The sequence below is a fragment of the Pecten maximus genome, chromosome 17, assembly GCF_902652985.1.
Source record: "Pecten maximus chromosome 17, xPecMax1.1, whole genome shotgun sequence".
In the NCBI taxonomy this organism is placed as follows: domain Eukaryota; kingdom Metazoa; phylum Mollusca; class Bivalvia; order Pectinida; family Pectinidae; genus Pecten; species Pecten maximus.
Window position 1 is genome coordinate 9,997,126 of NC_047031.1, and position 18,754 is coordinate 10,015,879.

The window sequence follows — 18,754 nt, forward strand, 5'->3', positions numbered from 1 at the left end:
CCTGAAAAATAATGCTCACAAGTATCTATAGCACACAATAGGAGCATTTGCCTGGATTTTACTTCATGTACATATTTTGTTTTGATCTTGAAATACAAATGGTGGTTATGTCGCTATATAAACTCAGCTAGCTCCATAATGGTTCATAGGACTATGAACCACACTGAGTACAAAGATGTAACAGTATAAGTGACATTTGTCTCTCGTTTGAGGAGTTTCTTTATCTATTCCTGTTTAATTACCTTAATTAATTATGATATTTGGACAGAATTGAAAAACTTTAAAAAGCTTTTAATCACTGACCCTGAGTGATGTATAGAGGCCCAGATTGTGCAGTGTCATTTCAATAGGCCTTTAGTCTGAAAATAATGTAGGCGTTGTCAACAAGCTGACAAGACATATACATGTAAAGACAATTTGTACCCCAATAAATGGTATAGATGACCATCAATAGAATGCCTACGTTCATGTTCTCGTTCATGTTCTCGGCCAGGTTCTCGTTCATGTTCTTGTCCATTATAAAGCAGTAGAATCTCCACCAACAAAGAGCAGGACAATTGGGTTTCAATAATTTTACCAAGTGTGGTTTTACAGCACAAGAACAGCTTAACAAAGACAAAGTTTAAACTGATTCATGATAAAATCCTATTTACGCTTTGTCTAGCTGTTTTCCACAAACTTTATTTTAAAGTCACTCTTTCAGGAGAAAGCTTGTGAAAAATGTCCTTTGTGGGAAACAAAAAAAAAACAATCTGTGTCACCAATTCAATACTCCAGAGACTCATTCTGTTTAAATACAGTATAAGTATCAAACTGCGTTCCATTCCACGATATATGAACACCCACTGCATTACAGGAAAATAGCATGAACCACACTGGCGGTTTGAAGCACACTAGTGGTTCGAATTTTGTTTCCTGTATTGCAGTGAGCATTTCATATGCCAAGAAATGGGATATCTAATGCATAAGTGAACACTTTGAAATGGCTATGAACTTCAAATTATTATAATTGTAAGGCGGGTATACCCTTTATGAGTTGTAGGCCATGTTTAACCCCATGTTTAACCCCTGGTTTTTTATTTTGTAGGCCATGTTTAACCCCATGTTTAACCCCGGTTTTAACCCCATGTTTAACCCCGGTTTTAACCCCATGTTTAACCCCGGTTTTAACCCCATGTTTAACCCCATGTTTAACCCCGGGTTTTTTGTTTTGTACGCCATGTTTAACCCCATGTTTAACCCCATGTTTAACCCCGGGTTTTTTGTTTTGTAGGCCATGTTTAACCCCATGTTTAACCCCGGTTTTTTTGTTTTGTAGGCCATGTTTAACCCCATGTTTAACCCCGGGTTTTTTGTTTCGTAGGCCATGTTTAACCCCATGTTTAACCCGGGTTTTTGTTTCGTAGGTTGGACAGTGGGAAGTCTATAGAGGAAGGCCATACTGTGGTGGCAACTGCCAGGGGAATTTTCGACCACAAAGGTGGCGTCTTAGAATCAAAGGAAACAGGTAAGTTATTTATAGGTATGTTAACTTGTCTTAGAATCAAAGGAAACAGGTAAGTTTTATAGGTATGTTAACGAGTTAGAATCAAAGGAAACAGGTAATGTATTATGGTATGTAACGAGTCTTAGAATCAAAGGAAACAGGTAAGTTATTTATAGGTATGTTAACGAGTCTTAGAATCAAAGGAAACAGGTAAGTTATTTATAGGTATGTTAACGAGTCTTAGAATCAAAGGAAACAGGTAAGTTATTTATAGGTATGTTAACGAGTCTTAGAATCAAGGAAACAGGTAAGTTATTTATAGGTATGTTAACGAGTCTTAGAATCAAAGGAAACAGGTAAGTTATTTATAGGTATGTTAACGAGTCTTAGAATCAAAGGAAACAGGTAAGTTATTTATAGGTATGTTACTGTGTCTTAGAATCAAACAGGTAAGTTATTATAGGTATGTTACTGTTTCTTAGAACAAAGGAAACAGGTAAGTCATTATAGGTATGTTACACTGTCTTAGAATCTTTTATCTCAATTCAGGTGTAATTATTGTTTGGCTAGTATTGATCTTGATTGAGAAACGTGGTGACTATTGTTTATTATATTGTGTATATCTTGTTTGTTGACAGGTGTGAGTATTGTCATTCCACTAGGAGCTATACCCGAGGGTGTCCAGCAGGAAATCTACTTTAAGGTCTGCAAGGACAACAACATCCTGCCCCCACTGGACAGGGAGAAAGGTCAGTACTGGTCATCTCTGATTACATGGTCAGTACTCATGTCTTCATATAGTGGTTCAGTTGAAAATGGTTTCAGAAAATTTAATCAATCAGAAACATTGTTTTATATGTTCTTTGGTTTGCCACATTTGGACACCTGTCTAGATGAGACATTGAGCCCCAGTAATCCTTGAATTTTACCTGTCTAGATGAGACATTGAGCCCCAGTAATCATTGATTTTTACCTGTCTAGGTGAGAAGTTGAACCCCAGTAATCATTGATTTTTACCTGTCTAGGTGAGAAGTTGTACCTGTCTAGGTTAGACGTTGTACCCCATTAATCATTAATTTTTTACCTGTCCAGGTGAGACGTTGAATCCCAGTAATCATTAATTTTTACCTGTCCAGGTGAGACGCTGTTGAGCCCCCTCGTGATGTGTGGGCCTCATGGACTCAAATTCCTCCATCCTGTCGAGTTACGTCTCCCTCACTGTGCCTCAGTCAACCCCGACAGCTGGTCCTTCGCTCTGAAGTCCAGCGACTCCCCCTCAGGTAAGTCGTAACAGGTGTAGGTCAAAGGTCAACTAATACTCTTATCAAAAAAAATATACAGTGAAAGTGTTGTCCCCTGGACTAAAATAGAATGGGAAATTTATGATAGACAGTGTTAATGATGAATATAATTATGCATAGGCGATATCCTATTGGCACAGCATATTGTGATTAGATAATACGTAATACTGCCTTTTCGACTATGCTGCCATCAGTGACCGATTCATTGATCTCACGTGCCCTTCAGATATGTTTAAGCTATATAGTATGTAACCAAAATAGCCACTCAAATACTAATGTACACACTTGAAGCCCATCGGGCCAATACATAAATTTATTAGGACCCATACGATAGGCGTGGCTAAATCACAATGGTGTGCCAGCAACCAAACAACGATGACACTGAATGCGTGTGATTAATAGAAAACTGTGATCTTATTGTGAAAATTTCTCTCGATTTTCCTGTTGTAGCCTTTTGTCACATTGTTTGATGATCTTATTCATGTATCAAGGGAGATAACTCCTGATTGCAATTCTTGGAGCATAGTGGTACCCATTAGTTTTTAGTTTGATCTGCCAACCTTAAGTTAATATACTATCTTGACATTTTTTTAGTACAGAGGAAGGATATTTCCTTATACATTGTATTTAGGTTCCCCTTGGTCCCTAGTTGTGCCCTTTCTGTTTTGAGTCAAGAGAACAAAATGGCCGACAGATAACCAGATGTGATTTTGACAAATTTAATGTAGCCAGAAGTTCTCCTTAGATCTATTTTGGACTTATTACTTGTTATCAATTGATTAAGAGGGGAAAGAATTGAAAGTAGAGAAAAGATGATTCTTTAAATTTCCTAGGACCAATATTATTGAATGGTGGGCACCAAGATCCCTCTGGGATCTCTTGTTGATAATTGGAAAGGGTAGTTACATAAATTCTCCCTAAAAGTAACACCAGTTTCTTGATTAATAATTAATGTATGTTTTAACTGTATACAGGGCACCCCACACAGTGGCAGAACATGAACCTGGCCGGTATGGATCAAGGTTCTCAGGGTAAAGTAGGCAAGAGTAGCGTGTCTGTCCTCGTGGATCACTTCTGATCTGTGTCCGCCATAAACTTCAACAATTCTACATATCCACCGAAACAAACGATTCCATCCACCTAAACAAACGATTCCATCCACCTAAACCAACGATTCCATCCCAAGTTCCCAAGAGAACTGTGGGTACAGTCAACCGGGTGGATCATCCACGTGGAACACAGATATTCCAGAGGATGTAGATAAGGACACAGTCGGTAATTTCAGTGGATGTACTCCATCAGTGGATGTACTCCCGTCAGTGGATGTTTTCTGTCGGTGGATGATTTCCATCAGTGGATGTTTTCCGTCAGTGGATAAGGACACAGTCGGTAATTTCAGTGGATGTACTCTGCCAGTGGATGTTTTTCATCAGTGGATAAGGGCACAGTCTCCCAGCGGTGGATACATTCAGTAATTCATTACACCAGATAACTACTACATGGATACAGGAATAGGACATGCTTCGGCATAGAACTTGCCGGTAATTTCAGTGGATGTACTATGTCAGTGGATGTACTCCGTCAGTGGATGTACTCCGTCAGTAATGATCCACATCTGTAGACTGAGTGTAAAATGTGACTGATACAGATACTACTGCATGTTACTATCACCAGGCCAGTACAGGTCTGTTCATCCACTCAGGAAATTCAACAGATCTATTTTGTGAAATTTATATTATAAATCTACCAGCCAAAGATTTCCGTATGACAATTGTAACTTGTAAGATTATTCACAAGGTCTGAATGAGAGGTAACCTTATTACAGAGGTTAATCGCAGGTACAACCTGATGTACGATGACTATACCAACTACAATGGTAACAAATATCACTGGGTCAGATATATTACATAAATCTGTCCGGTATCCACTGCAAGAAGATTAAAAATCAGCACACTTAAGTAAATTAACTCTCACAGTCGACGCCATTCTCATTCAAAACAAGACTTCCATTTATAATGATTACAACTGTCTTTTTGCAATTTTTTACAAAGGGTTTGCCTGCATTTTTATAAAGCAGTTGTATTGCAATATATTACACAGGATTTGTTCCGTTTAGTCCTTGTGTATGTTGATCAGACTGACCAACATAATGGAAAGTCGACTCTAGCATCATTCAGGATTTACTCTATAGTACTCAATGTAAACAGCAGCAGAATTTGGGGCATCTTGATTTGAACGGTTCTTTTACCCAAAATTTACAGATTATATATTTAACTTCACATGTTCATAAAATTTGATATTTTTTCAATGCAGATTTAACTATATATAGACATATTGATGTATTTTGAGGATGAATATTGACAAATATATTTTTGCTGTACTTTGGGGATGATACAAGTGTTATAGCAATAGTACTTCAATATGTTAATTTTGTGCTATTTTTGTTTACATGTCGGTGAATTCTCCTGAATCTTTATATTGATAGGTTGGTGATGTTTATGTGTTGTGAACTACGTTCATGTGGTGTGAACTGTTTGATATGCGCGGTTGTGATTGACATATGAGGATTATACTACCACCTAAGGAATGATATCTTAATTAGCATAAAAAGGGGTGTGGTTATGTTAATGAGCATGGTAATGCTATAAATCTTCCTAATAATTCAACATAATGGTTGGGGGGAACTAAAGGGAGAACATTTCTTATCCAAAGAGAATTTGGTAAATGTAATTTTTTGAAATGATCTGCTGAACTGCAAAGAGAAATAATACTGATTTATTTCTGATGATATTCTGTATTAAATTGTGTAACCATTTCTTTCCTGGAAGTCGTTCCAGTCATAGACAGTGAACAGACTGATGTATTTGATCACCTGGCCTCTTTTCATCCCAGGATTTTATATAAATTTGTGTAAAGGAATCGAAGTCCGGGCCTAATTATATATTTACAATGTGTATATACAGTCATTTGATCTGACTTTGTACAAATTGTCATTGACTTTTCCTATGTATTTATAAAAGGTCTTGTCATCATTGGCCCAGAAATATGTATATGTAAGATTTGTGTACAGACTTGAGAGTAATTGGCCCTGCTTCTTATAACATATATATTTTTCTGGACCATACATGCTGTATAGAGTGGCCCTGGACCATGCATGCTGTATAGAGTGGCCCTGGACCATGCATGCTGTACAGAGTGGCCCTGTGCTGTGTATACTAGAGACTGCCCTGCAATGGTTGCAAATGTATAATTACAACAGGGGAATAAATGAACAAAATATATTTCTGTTCTGTGATAAAAATATGATATTTGTAAAAGTCAGAAATTATCCAAGCCTTCCTTAAACATTTGTTTTATTTGTGAAATCAGAGAAAATTTGTTTTTGTGTATTCACTCTTGAACTGTTTTTCAGTAAAACCTGTTTAAATTTTACTTTAATTTGTAGTCAATTTGAATTACCAGTTATTTTCAAGTGATGAGTCGAGGTTGTGAGATATCGCGTGATTTAAAGGTTGTGCTTACTGATTTTTCTCTGTTGATATTGCCTTATTTTAATAATATATTGTAAAACAAACATTTCTGTGATGTGAATTTTTTTCAAATACTTAAAAAACTTACGATATAAAATAAAAAAATCCCAACTTCAAGTGATATGAAGCAGCTAGGAAGCAACTGTGAATTAAACATTTAAAAGATAAGGAAAATATGTATGTCTGATCCTTTAGCACAGTAAGTCGTAAGATTTGTAGGTCAGAATGACCGATAACCATCATACTCCGTCTACCATGCGGAAACCTTTCAAGCTTCTTAAGTTCGTCCAGTGGGATTCATGTCAAACTTTCCCTTATTTTTCGGGTTGGTCCAAAACCCAAGATGTCCGCCATCTTTAAAAGCACATTTCAAACTTCTTGTCAAGTTCCAACAGTTGGATTTACCTCAATATATCAATCTTGCCTAAAATGATATTCATATGGTTCTGACAAAGTTTTGTTATTTTCGGAGTCAGTCAGAAAAACTATACTTATTACTGAGTAAGTAAACTGCAATGACAGATCAGTCCAATAGGCCTTTTGTTTCATCTTAAGGAATTTAGATTGATCATCTTAAGATTTTACCAACAAATATATATTTCCTAGTTCTAGTAAAATGGAACTGAAGCTTTCAGGGCGATTACAATACCATAATACAATAAATATGGTGATTGTGACGACAATACCAACAGTGTTAACTTTGGAAATGTTAAGTATTTTAGAGATTTTTTATAAAAACTGTTACTGAACATTGTTTATAGTGCTGGAGTGTGCCTGCCATTGTGTAGGTCACATCTGTTACTTCTGAATAGATTGGATCTGATTTAAGTTTATGTGGAGATATTTATTCCATTGTAGATCAATTTGGTTTTATAGAACCAGCCATATTTTGCTGTACATGTGTTTTGTTGAACCACAGATTATTTAAGTTTGTGATTGTACTTTTTTAACTTATAAGTCTGTGTATTCCATTTTGGAATATTGTGGTTCATTTGAATCAACCAACCTGTTGGTATGATCTTGTATCCTACTAAATACAATATATTTACAGAAGAATTCAAGTGGCTAGGAAATAATTTGTTATTTTGAAATTGTACTAAATCTGGAAGTACAGAATAGATAGAAGTTTGACGTCTATGAAGCATTTAATTTATTCTGTGTTGGAGACATCGTCTGTGCCCTGGTGATCAGTCTTCACATCGCTCCAGTCAATTCCATGGGGGCACTGCAGGTACAAAGTCTCGTTACATGAATTATTTATGAACTAAATCTTGTTATCTGATTGGTTCTGTAGAAAATAGCTACTTACCAATCAGAAACGTCGTTTTATATGGTCTTTGGTTTGTTGGGCAAGATATCAAATAACAAACAGTGGCGACACATGGGTGCAGCCATTGTTGTATACGGTTTCTATTTTTCAGCCGATGAAGGCTTCCGGGTTCCCTAATAAGAAGTTTTTTAGTTGGTTGATAAACATATAAATATTCAGATCAAACCAAAGTTTTTTTAGTCAGTGCTCCCATGGTCAAACAAGTGAAATGTAGAGAAGACTCTGGGGGCCTACAATGAGACTGTATATGTATAGTTACAATGTGATGGGTAAGGCCCTACTTATGTATAGAAAACACCTCTTGCCATTGTTAGGGGTACCCAAAGGGGAACTAATCAAATATCATAAGAGGCCCACAAAGGGGTAATCATGTGAATAGCAATAAAATCATTTGTCATATAAATGTTGAGTAAACAGTATTTCATATTTGCTACTTAATCATCTCAAATACATGTAAATAATTTTTACAGGGAGATAACTCCTTGTGATTTATACTGAAGAGAAACAATAAAATATTCAAATATCTGTGATGCTTTGAGTTGTCTATTTTCTCACTAAGTTATCATGACTAGAACAGAATTGAAACGTCTGACATCTCTGAATCATCTTGTGTAACCAAACAATAATCTAGTCATTCACTATCATACCAGATCTGATCTTACAAATTGGGACAGTGTACATTTGTGTTGTGGGTTTACCCCATGAACAGCGTTATTTAGAGGCCTGGTATCCTTGTAGTAGCTGGTGGCTACCTCACTAAATTAGCATATCAGATTACAGAGAAATACGACAACACAGGACTCTCTGTGATATCAGATTCCAGAGAAATAAGACAACACAGGACTCTGAGGGAAATACGACAACACAGGACTGTGATCTCAGATTCCAGGGAACACATCAGTACTTCAAACATGACAAAGATAGGAATTCTGTACAACAATCAACAGTAGGTAATAAAATATGACAAGATACTAAATAAATAAAATATTGAAAGATTTATTTATATCAACATAATGTATTTAATACAATAAATTCAATCTAAACAGTAGACAAAAACAAGTACAATATACCATTCTTATCTCTCATCTTGGTTTCAGCCAAATTGTGAAACCATTTGTTTTTGTCAGAGCTTATTCTCATTTCATCTATAATCTTGACAATTCAGTATTCAGTACAACAATTAATAAAGTATTTAAAATTTGATACAAATGTAAAATCTTGATTGATGAATACAGGTATGGATATTTGTACTGTATGAAAGCATATAAAACATCTACAATGTTCTACCAAGTATACATAATGGATAACAGAATTCCATATAATTAGGGAAACAAAACCTGTTGTAGAACAGCATAGCTCGTCTCGTAAATGTTTGTCAATAAATAAAACATACAAATTGTTATTGTTTTGCATAATAGATATTTAAGATTTTATATTGTATACTCAATGGAATTAATTTCTGATATTCAACCTTAACTGTCATCATTCATACATACCTGAAAAATTTCTGATATCTTCAAAAATGCATAAAAATGTTTAAGTTCAAAACATGTCAAAAAGCAGTTTTTTATCCAAAAATCATTCAGTTCAACCCTAAGATGTGATAGTCTAACCCCACAGGAACCCTACTGTCAATTATAAGTACCGTAGTACAATAACAAGTGATGTGTTAATTAATGCCTTTCAACACTTCCACCAAAAACTTATAGTAAACCAACGCCGACACCGTTCTTCAAAGAGACAAGCTAAAAATGTGTGGACTGTGAGAAGCAACAATCCACAAAAATATCAATTAGGCACAAAATGGAATTTTTACGAAAACTCCAAATTTTGAGGCCCACAAAAAAGTCTTGATTTAATTGAGGTATTGTCATCATTCTACTATTGACGTTTCCAGAACTATATTCATAATAACAATATATAGAGAACTTGATCATGTGACTGCAGTTGTGATGTCACCAATCTGATGGTGACAACAACGACTTTGATGTTCCAGGGATTTTACAAACATCAAGTGAGTAAAATAAATATGCTACACTCTATTAAAATGTTCATATATATGTAACAAATTTTGTTACAGTCCTGCAGGACTGCATCAGCTAAAATATCCATTGTTTAAATAATCTCCAGCAGCATAGTGGCAATACATTCTATATCAGAATAAGAGGCCCACAGGGCCTGTATCACTCACCTGGTTATTGCAGTGATTAGTCAAAACACACTACATAATTCGGACCAGGTGAGCGGGGAAAAAAGAGCTCCTTTTTTGTGCGAGGTAACATTAGCACTAGGACTTTAAGCTGGAGATGTCTGATACATTGAAATCCAGAGGATAATGAACTAACTTGGTAAAAACATGTCATATTTGATCCCGATTAGAAGTTAGATAATGATCTAGCTGTGCTGACTATCACGATGATAAAGACTCCATGATCGTGTTGGCTTGTTTTAATTCTGAAACAAATAATAAAAATAACAACCACCATACAACCTATGGTTCTTTCCCTTAAAACTGATTTATCTTAATTTGAACAATTCTGACAAAATGAAGTTGGTCTGTTTCTTAGTGAAAGGAAAGTGGAAATATGAACCAATTTCATCAACTCTTTGGCTCCATGTAAACAATAGATTTATGTTTTTAAAGCTTTGTCTCTATCTTATTGTCTTTCCTCTTCCCCGAGTTCTGTTGACGCATTTTATTTAATACAGCACTTTTATTCTTCTGATCCAAAATCTGAACATGAACAACTGGTGAACCAACAAGGACAAAGATACTTCCAGTACTTCTCTAGAAACAGTGACAACAAGGATTGTTTAATGACAGATAGATGTCATGGGTCGACTACAGAAAACGAATGATTTATAAATAGTCCTAAAATGTACACCAGAATACGGACAGGTGAGAAGGGCCCTGCCGTCTGGCTATGGATCTCCCTTAATCATCAAGAAGCTATTTGCTCATATCAATGAGATTGGTGTTTGACAAACACATATACCCTTATACATGTACTGTTTCCATGGTTGTTTTACTGTATGAAATTTATGGGAATTGTTTCCTCCGTATTTGAGGGTATCACCATGGTAACGTAACTACACCTATATGATATCATTGGTTACTTCTCCACAAAAATCTAGTGTCATTGTCAGAGATTCACTTTCTTCAACCATTGACCTTTGAACCAGTGACCTTGATTTTTAATTTTTCTTTTTTTTCTCTCATTTTTGATGTCTTGTTTAATTTTGACCAGTTTTGCTGGATAATGTCATAGCAAAAGGCTCATCCTTGGGGGGGGAGGGAATCTAATTTGAATGATATTTTACCAAGGACACCGTGAACTCTGACATAGACCTTTGGTCAGTTGACTCCTTGTTTTGACAATCAGCAAAAAGATATAAAATTTAACCTTGACCTTTGAACCCAATGACACTGACTATTGACTTGATTTTGACCTTAGGAACTTTATAAACCCCTATTGCGTATCTGCATTTAACTATATCAATGTATGACCATGTGGAATTTCAGAAAGTTTGGCCTTCTGTAGGTGACTTCGATATTCCCAGTGTTATTTTTAGTAACAGTGACCTTGACCTTAATAATTTTAGAGGCCTCTATTGTACATGTAAATTATCTGAAAGTTTGAACTTCTATATGGAACTTATATTATGATTTTTTACAGTATATACCCAGTTATATTTTTAGTAAAATGGACCTTGACCTTAAATTGAGGAACTTTTTAAACCCTAGTGCGCATCACAGTGTTAACACCATGTTAGAATTAAGAAAGTTGGCCCTTCAGGATTCCAAGAAAATCTCCGGAATCAAAAGTGCTGATGAACAGATGGACAGACGGATAGACAGGCCGACTGAAGGACGGATTACTATAGGGCACTCAGATTTTTATATTTATGTGTTAAAACATTTTTGGTTATACCTTAATAACGTAAACTTACCACTGAGAAGAACCCGGAACTTTTCCATGGAGACAGTAAAGGAGAGCGGTGATGTTGTACCAGTGTCAGGATTCTTAGTGGTCAGCTGTAACTGGACACAGGGCATGTTCACATCCTGATACAAAGAAAACCACGAAGTCAAAACAACAGGAAATAATCCAAACTCTAACCAGAATCCATGAAGATCTGCATTGCTCACCAGTTCCACAAGAGGCCCATGGGCCTTAACAGTCATCTGACTTCAACAGACCCTAGCATAGAATAACTGTAGTATATATACTCAGTAGCAGTATAGTTGTAATGACAATGATAGAGAAAAAATAACAACACTTGGTCAGAACCATTTTAGGATCATTTCAGGTAAGTTTGAGCTGAATCCCATGTGTATTCCCGACACCTTAACTCACATCATTCACAATACTTGTGTATTCTGGACACCTTAACTCACATCATTCACAATACTTGTGTATTCTGGACACCTTAACTCACATCATTCACACTACTTGTGTATTCCGGACACCTTAACTCACATCATTCACACTACTTGTGTATTCCGGACACCTTAACTCACCTTAACTCACATCATTCACAATACTTGTGTATTCCGGATACCTTAACTCACATCATTCACACTACTTGTGTATTCCGGATACCTTAACTCACATCATTCACACTACTTGTGTATTCCGGATACCTTAACTCACATCATTCACACTACTTGTGTATTCCGGATACCTTAACTCACCTTAACTCACATCATTCACAATACTTAACTCATGATTATTAATTCAATAGATCTCATCACATTCTATAAGGTCTCTTCCTTAAAGGACCTCGACACTCCAGTACACCAAGTCAACATCGTAACTCAACTGTAACTCACTAGAACTGAGGATGTAGTCCACTCTCCATCGTACCGAGTCAACATCTTAACTCACCTTTAACTCACTAGAACTGAGGACGTAGTCCACTCTCCATCGTACCGAGTCAACATGGTAACTCACCTTTAACTCACTAGAACTGAGGACGTAGTCCACTCTCCATCGTACCGAGTCAACATCATAACTCACCTTTAACACACTAGAACTGAGGACGTAGTCCACTCTCCATCGTACCGAGTCAACATGGTAACTCATCTTTAACTCACTAGAACTGAGGACGTAGTCCACTCTCCATCGTACCGAGTCAACATGGTAACTCACCTTTAACTCACTAGAACTGAGGACGTAGTCCACTCTCCATCGTACCGAGTCAACATCATAACTCACCTTTAACTCACTAGAACTGAGGACGTAGTCCACTCTCCATCGTACCGAGTCAACATGGTAACTCACCTTTAACTCACTAGAACTGAGGACGTAGTCTACTCTCCATCGTACCGAGTCAACATGGTAACTCACCTTTAACTCACTAGAACTGAGGACGTAGTCCACTCTCCATCGTACCAAGTCAACATCGTAACTCACCTTTAACTCACTAGAACTGAGGATGTAGTCCACTCTCCATCGTACCGAGTCAACATGGTAACTCACCTTTAACTCACTAGAACTGAGGACGTAGTCCACTCTCCATCGTACCGAGTCAACATCGTAACTCACCTTTAACTCACTAGAACTGAGGACGTAGTCCACTCTCCATCGTACCGAGTCAACATCGTAACTCAACTGTAACTCACTAGAACTGAGGACGTAGTCCACTCTCCATTGTACCGAGTCAACATCGTAACTCACTTTTAACTCACTAGAACTGAGGACGTAGTCTACTCTCCATCGTACCGAGTCAACATGGTAACTCACTTTTAACTCACTAGAACTGAGGACGTAGTCTACTCTCCATCGTACCGAGTCAACATGCTGATCGTAACTCACCTTTAACTCAATAGAACTGAGGACGTAGTCCACTCTCCATCGTACCGAGTCAACATCATAACTCACCTTTAACTCACTAGAACTGAGGACGTAGTCCACTCTCCATCATACCGAGTCAACATGGTAACTCACCTTTAACTCGCTAGAACTGAGGACGTAGTCCACTCTCCATCATACCGAGTCAACATGGTAACTCACCTTTAACTCACTAGAACTGAGGACGTAGTCCACTCTCCATCGTACCGAGTCAACATCGTAACTCACCTTTAACTCACTAGAACTGAGGGCGTAGTCTACTCTCCATCGTACCGAGTCAACATGATGATCGTAACTCACCTTTAACTCACTAGAACTGAGGATGTAGTCCACTCTCCGTCGTACCGAGTCAACATCGTAACTCACCTTTAACTCACTAGAACTGAGGACATAGTCTACTCTCCATCATACCGAGTCAACATGGTAACTCACCTTTAACTCACTAGAACTGAGGACGTAGTCTACTCTCCATCATACCGAGTCAACATCGTAACTCACCTTTAACTCACTAGAACTGAGGACGTATTCCACTCTCCATCGTACCGAGTCAACATGCTGATCATAACTCACCTTTAACTCACTAGAACTGAGGACATAGTCCACTCTCCATTGTACCGAGTCAACATCGTAACTCACCTTTAACTCACTAGAACTGAGGACGTAGTATACTCCCCATCGTACCGAGTCAACATGGTAACTCAACTGTAACTCACTAGAACTGAGGACGTAGTCCACTCTCCATCGTACCGAGTCAACATGGTAACTCACCTTTAACTCACTAGAACTGAGGACGTAGTCCACTCTCCATCGTACTGAGTCAACATTGGACACTACAGAAAAACAACATACACAGATTATAACCACATGTTCCAGTTTTAGCAACAATCAACATATCTCAGCCTGCGACCTTAAATGTAGGTCAAGGTCATTCATTTGAACATACTTGGTAGCACATCATCCCATCAAGCTACTAGCTCAATATCATGACCCTGGGCCTCTTGGTTATTGAGAAGAAGCAATTTAAAGATTTTAACACATTTGACCCCTGTGAAATTGAAAGAAAGTCAAGGTCATGCAATTGAACAACCTTTTCAGTCTGGCCCTGGGCCTCTTGGTTATTGTTATCATTTAAAGACTTTAACATGTTTGACCCCTGTGACATTAAAAATATGTCAAGGTCAATTATTGACAACTTCGGTAGCTCTTCATCCCAGCATGTTACTGGCCCAATATCATGACTCTAGGCCTCATGGATAATGAGAAGAAGTCAAAAAATGTCAGCTCTTCATGGCGCCATTGGTGAAAGGCGATCACAGCAGGTCACTTGAGAATTTGCTCAGTTATGTTAAACAGTTTTAGAATTATGCTTCGAAACAGTAATGTTTAGATTTTTCACCAATTGTTTCCATGGTAACAGGAAAACAAGAGGCCCAAAGGGCCTTTATCGCTCACCTGGATATGTTTTTTGGGACTTTCATTGGGAATTAAAAAGTAACCTGCCTGACCACATGAGTTTTCCCGGGGTACTCCGGTTTCCTCCCACAATAAAACCCCTCACACACTTCCATCCGGGCCAACCAGTGATTAATATAAGCTGATACAACTTGCTTCCCATTTCTTGTAAAATTTCACAGGGGATAATAATTTCTTTCACATATCAAATTCCAAGCATTGATTCAATAACTGCTCTGTTTGAGCTTTTTCTTACGATACTGATTTCAGGTTACCATAGTTTATCATTCATTTAATTGCCTCCATTCTTGAATTTATTTATCTATTTCTAGATTCCAAACTTTTGATCCCTAAGCATCACAGAGAAGACTTAAAAAGACAGCTGAATCTATATTGTATATATATCTATTACTAAGATTTATAAGTTCATCAGGCTCTTATGTGAAAGACCATGAAACTAGCAAATACCAGATTGTTGACAATGACTGTGTACATAACGTTTAAGATAGATGTAAGTACTACTTATCATACTTACATCTAAGACTTGTCTTTCTGAAGTGGGTTTGAAGTTTATCCAGACCATCGCTGTACGACTTACACAATGCTGAAGTATGTTCTGGAAAACAGAATGTTAGTTGTTAGTTAATGGGAGATATACCAGATATTTAAATTTTTTAAGTAAAGGTCGAGACAATTTGCCACAAAGCATGACATTATCCCCTGCATCGAGGTGTTGGTGTGAAATATATATCGACCATAAAGTAAGAGTTTTGAAAAATGGCAAATATGAAATCTCACCAATAGCAAAAAGCCCTATTTTGGCACTAGCCTGATATGTGTACCTTTGGGGAGACCTAGCTGCTGTAGTTCATTAGACAGGGATTCTCCGTCGATACCATATTTGGCTGCGCTGGAAAGTACAAAACTCAGGGCTGCCAGACTAGCCTTCACATCGCCAATCTCTACAACAAACAAAAATTGAACTAAAAGGTTAATAGGAGAGCTTATATCAGTAAACAAGAGGCCCAAAGTACCTGTATCATTCACCTGGATATTGCAGTGAATGAAACATTCTGCCATGTGTGTTCTAGAGCCTGCATGAATTTAGTGGACCTGCCTAATAAAATTGCTAAAATGTCCCTGCCAGGTAGCAATTATACCCGATTCTTCATTGTGTCCCTGATTTTATACCAGATTCTTCATTGTGTCCCCGATTTTATACCTAATTATTCATTGTGTCCCCGATTTTATACCCGATTCTTCATTGTGTCCCCGATTTTATACCCGATTCTACATTGTGTCCCCGATTTTATACCCAATTCTTCATTGTGTCCCCGATTTTATACCCGATTCTACATTGTGTCCCCGATTTTATACCCGATTCTACATTGTGTCCCCGATTTTATACCTGAATCTACATTGTGTCCCCGATTTTATACCCAATTCTTCATTGTGTCCCCGAAGGTGACAACCATTCAATGTTGTATAGATGACATGTCCGGTCACTTGGTAGTTTAATCATCATTAGACCAACAAATGATGGGGAATACAACACTTATAATAATTGATTTACTTATATTTGTAAACAATCGTATGCTAATCTCACAGCAATTGTCTGGCAAACACATGGTTGTCAGTCACCATTTCCTTAGTTTATAGTATATAGTAACTGCACAACAACAAAACGGTAGATATGGATTTTTCTACAATCTTTTTTCAATGTATTATCAAATGAAAAATTACAACAGTTTCTTCCTCTTCATCAAAGGATGTTTCTGACCAAATTTGGTAAAAATCCACTGAGTTGTTCATGACTAGCAGTGATTCTTAGAAAAACAGACCAGCTAAAAATTGATGGACACCAGATGTTATGCTTTAGAACAAGGTGAATTGTTAATTGTGTTTGTGATAAGACCTGTGTGACTTACCAAACTTAGCATCAGATGTCAGTTTGTAGACTTTCTCATACTGTAAAATAAGGAAGAGATGAGATATTAAAACAATTGACAAGTATGTTTAGATATCACAAACTATCAGGTTATCTCCCCTTACCAAAAGATTTCATTTATCTGGTAAATTATTGTGACATTTGAATACAAGAAATCACTACCATCTCTGGTGTCAAGTTTATTATTTCCAACTCCAGAACGTTTCGTTTGACATAATCCTGATTAGTTTTTATCATAAAAAGAGACCTTATAAAACTATCAGTTGTCACACATTCATTATCTTTCAAACACTTAGATTTTTCGTGAATTAGAATAATGTGATTATATGTCTAGCCACTACTCACATCAATTCCTTCATTCAGAAGATCCTTTATGACTTGTACACAAAGTAATTTCATCTTCACTGATGTCTGAAAAAAAATGCATTTCATAAGATATTTAAGTTACCGGGAAGATATAGATGATGATGACTGATAGAGAATGATAACATTGTGACATATGTGAGCGAGAGAATGCTTTGTTTATGTATAGATAAAATTCTTTCGAAAATAACGGAAAAAAGAAGTATTGCCTTTGTATCTTTTTGTACAGAATAACTTTGACTTTCTATTAATTTGTTTCTTTACAGGAAGACTTTGGGATTGTCATACCATTCGAGCCAGGATACTGATCTCAGCCAGAACCCAGTCTGGGCAGTCCAAGTCGCCACAGAATCGGAATCTCTGCAAAAAACATCAGCATTTTATACACACTTAGGCAAAACCAAATAAATGTGAAATAACACCTGTATTATGATACGATGTATGATGTCATGCCTGATTGTGTTGTATTTGCACCATAATCTTAGCGATACAAAACGGTGTCAAAGAGTTTCACGTTTTCATATACGTAGTAGTGCACTCTGGCCCTGCACACAAGACATGGTGTCAGGGACCGGTGTACCTAATGAGTGACCAGGGAGTGTCCAGGGACATTTTGCATGCACAGGAATTCGTTAATTAAGATTTTTTGATAATTTTTTCTTTAACATACTTATGACACCATTATCTAACACCATGCAAAAATTCACTTCGATTGAATGATTGCATAATACGGAAATGCACCGCTGAAGTTGCAGTTCAGCGTGCACTCGGGTGTCAAGGGACATTTTGCACACCCAGGAATTCGTTACTGAAGATTTTTTGATATTTTTTTCTGTAACATATTAATGACATCATCATCTAACACCATGCAAATTTCATTTCAATCAAATGATTTTATAATACGGAAATGCACCACTAAAATTGCAGCGCACCGTGCATTTGAGTGTCCAGGTCGTATTTTACACGCCCAGGAAGTCGTTAATTTATATATATTTTTTTTTTCTGTAACATACAGATTATACCACAGGCGTTTGAAGTTCTGACTGTAAACCGAGATATAATACCATATAAACCCTTATTTTTTATATGGTATTATATCTCGGTTAACAGTCAGAACTTCAAACGCCTGTGATTATACCTTTATCTAACACCGTGCAAAATTTCACTTCATTTTTATCGAATGTATCCTAGACCCCCAAAATGTCTGAAAATGTTATGAGACGATGAGTTGCAGTCCATTCTCGCAAATCCAAGAATATTGGATGGGCTGTACGTATGCCTGTTGTAGCCGTAACACATTGTAAATGACTTCTACAATCAGGCAATTAGTCCAGAGCTACTGTCAGTTTAATTGAAAATAATCAAGTAAAGTGGCACATGTGTAGAAATATTTTAGAATCAACAAGAAGTTGTCATAATTGAAACAATACCAGGTCAACGATATTTGGAAACACCCACAACCTACCATCTTTGTTTTGGTTTGACGGAC

The 18,754-nt window shown here is 37.0% G+C and overlaps 2 protein-coding genes across 13 annotated transcripts in view; one reads left to right on the forward strand and one right to left on the reverse strand.

Moving 5' to 3' along the window:
* The window catches only part of LOC117315389 (tight junction protein ZO-1-like), a 125,024-nt gene extending 116,852 nt beyond the window's left edge, over positions 1-8,172 (forward strand). For all 12 annotated transcript variants that reach the window (XM_033869541.1, XM_033869544.1, XM_033869542.1 and 9 more), the window contains 4 exons: positions 1,407-1,507; positions 2,125-2,235; positions 2,623-2,766; positions 3,762-8,172. In XM_033869541.1, coding sequence (XP_033725432.1) covers positions 1,407-1,507; positions 2,125-2,235; positions 2,623-2,766; positions 3,762-3,865 — 460 coding nt within the window. In that variant the 3' untranslated portion in view covers positions 3,866-8,172. The remainder of the gene's footprint in view (positions 1-1,406; positions 1,508-2,124; positions 2,236-2,622; positions 2,767-3,761) is intronic.
* A 455-nt stretch (positions 8,173-8,627) lies between these two features.
* On the reverse strand, positions 8,628-18,753 carry LOC117315391 (COMM domain-containing protein 4-like). The gene is made up of 9 exons (XM_033869555.1): positions 18,731-18,753; positions 17,554-17,625; positions 17,248-17,313; positions 16,883-16,922; positions 15,797-15,916; positions 15,490-15,570; positions 14,271-14,332; positions 11,599-11,713; positions 8,628-10,101 (listed from the first exon to the last, which is right to left on the reverse strand). Exons 1-9 carry the CDS (start codon positions 18,731-18,733, stop codon positions 10,058-10,060), a joined length of 603 nt encoding a protein of 200 aa, XP_033725446.1. The 5' UTR covers positions 18,734-18,753; the 3' UTR covers positions 8,628-10,057.
* Position 18,754: the final 1 nt, after the last annotated feature.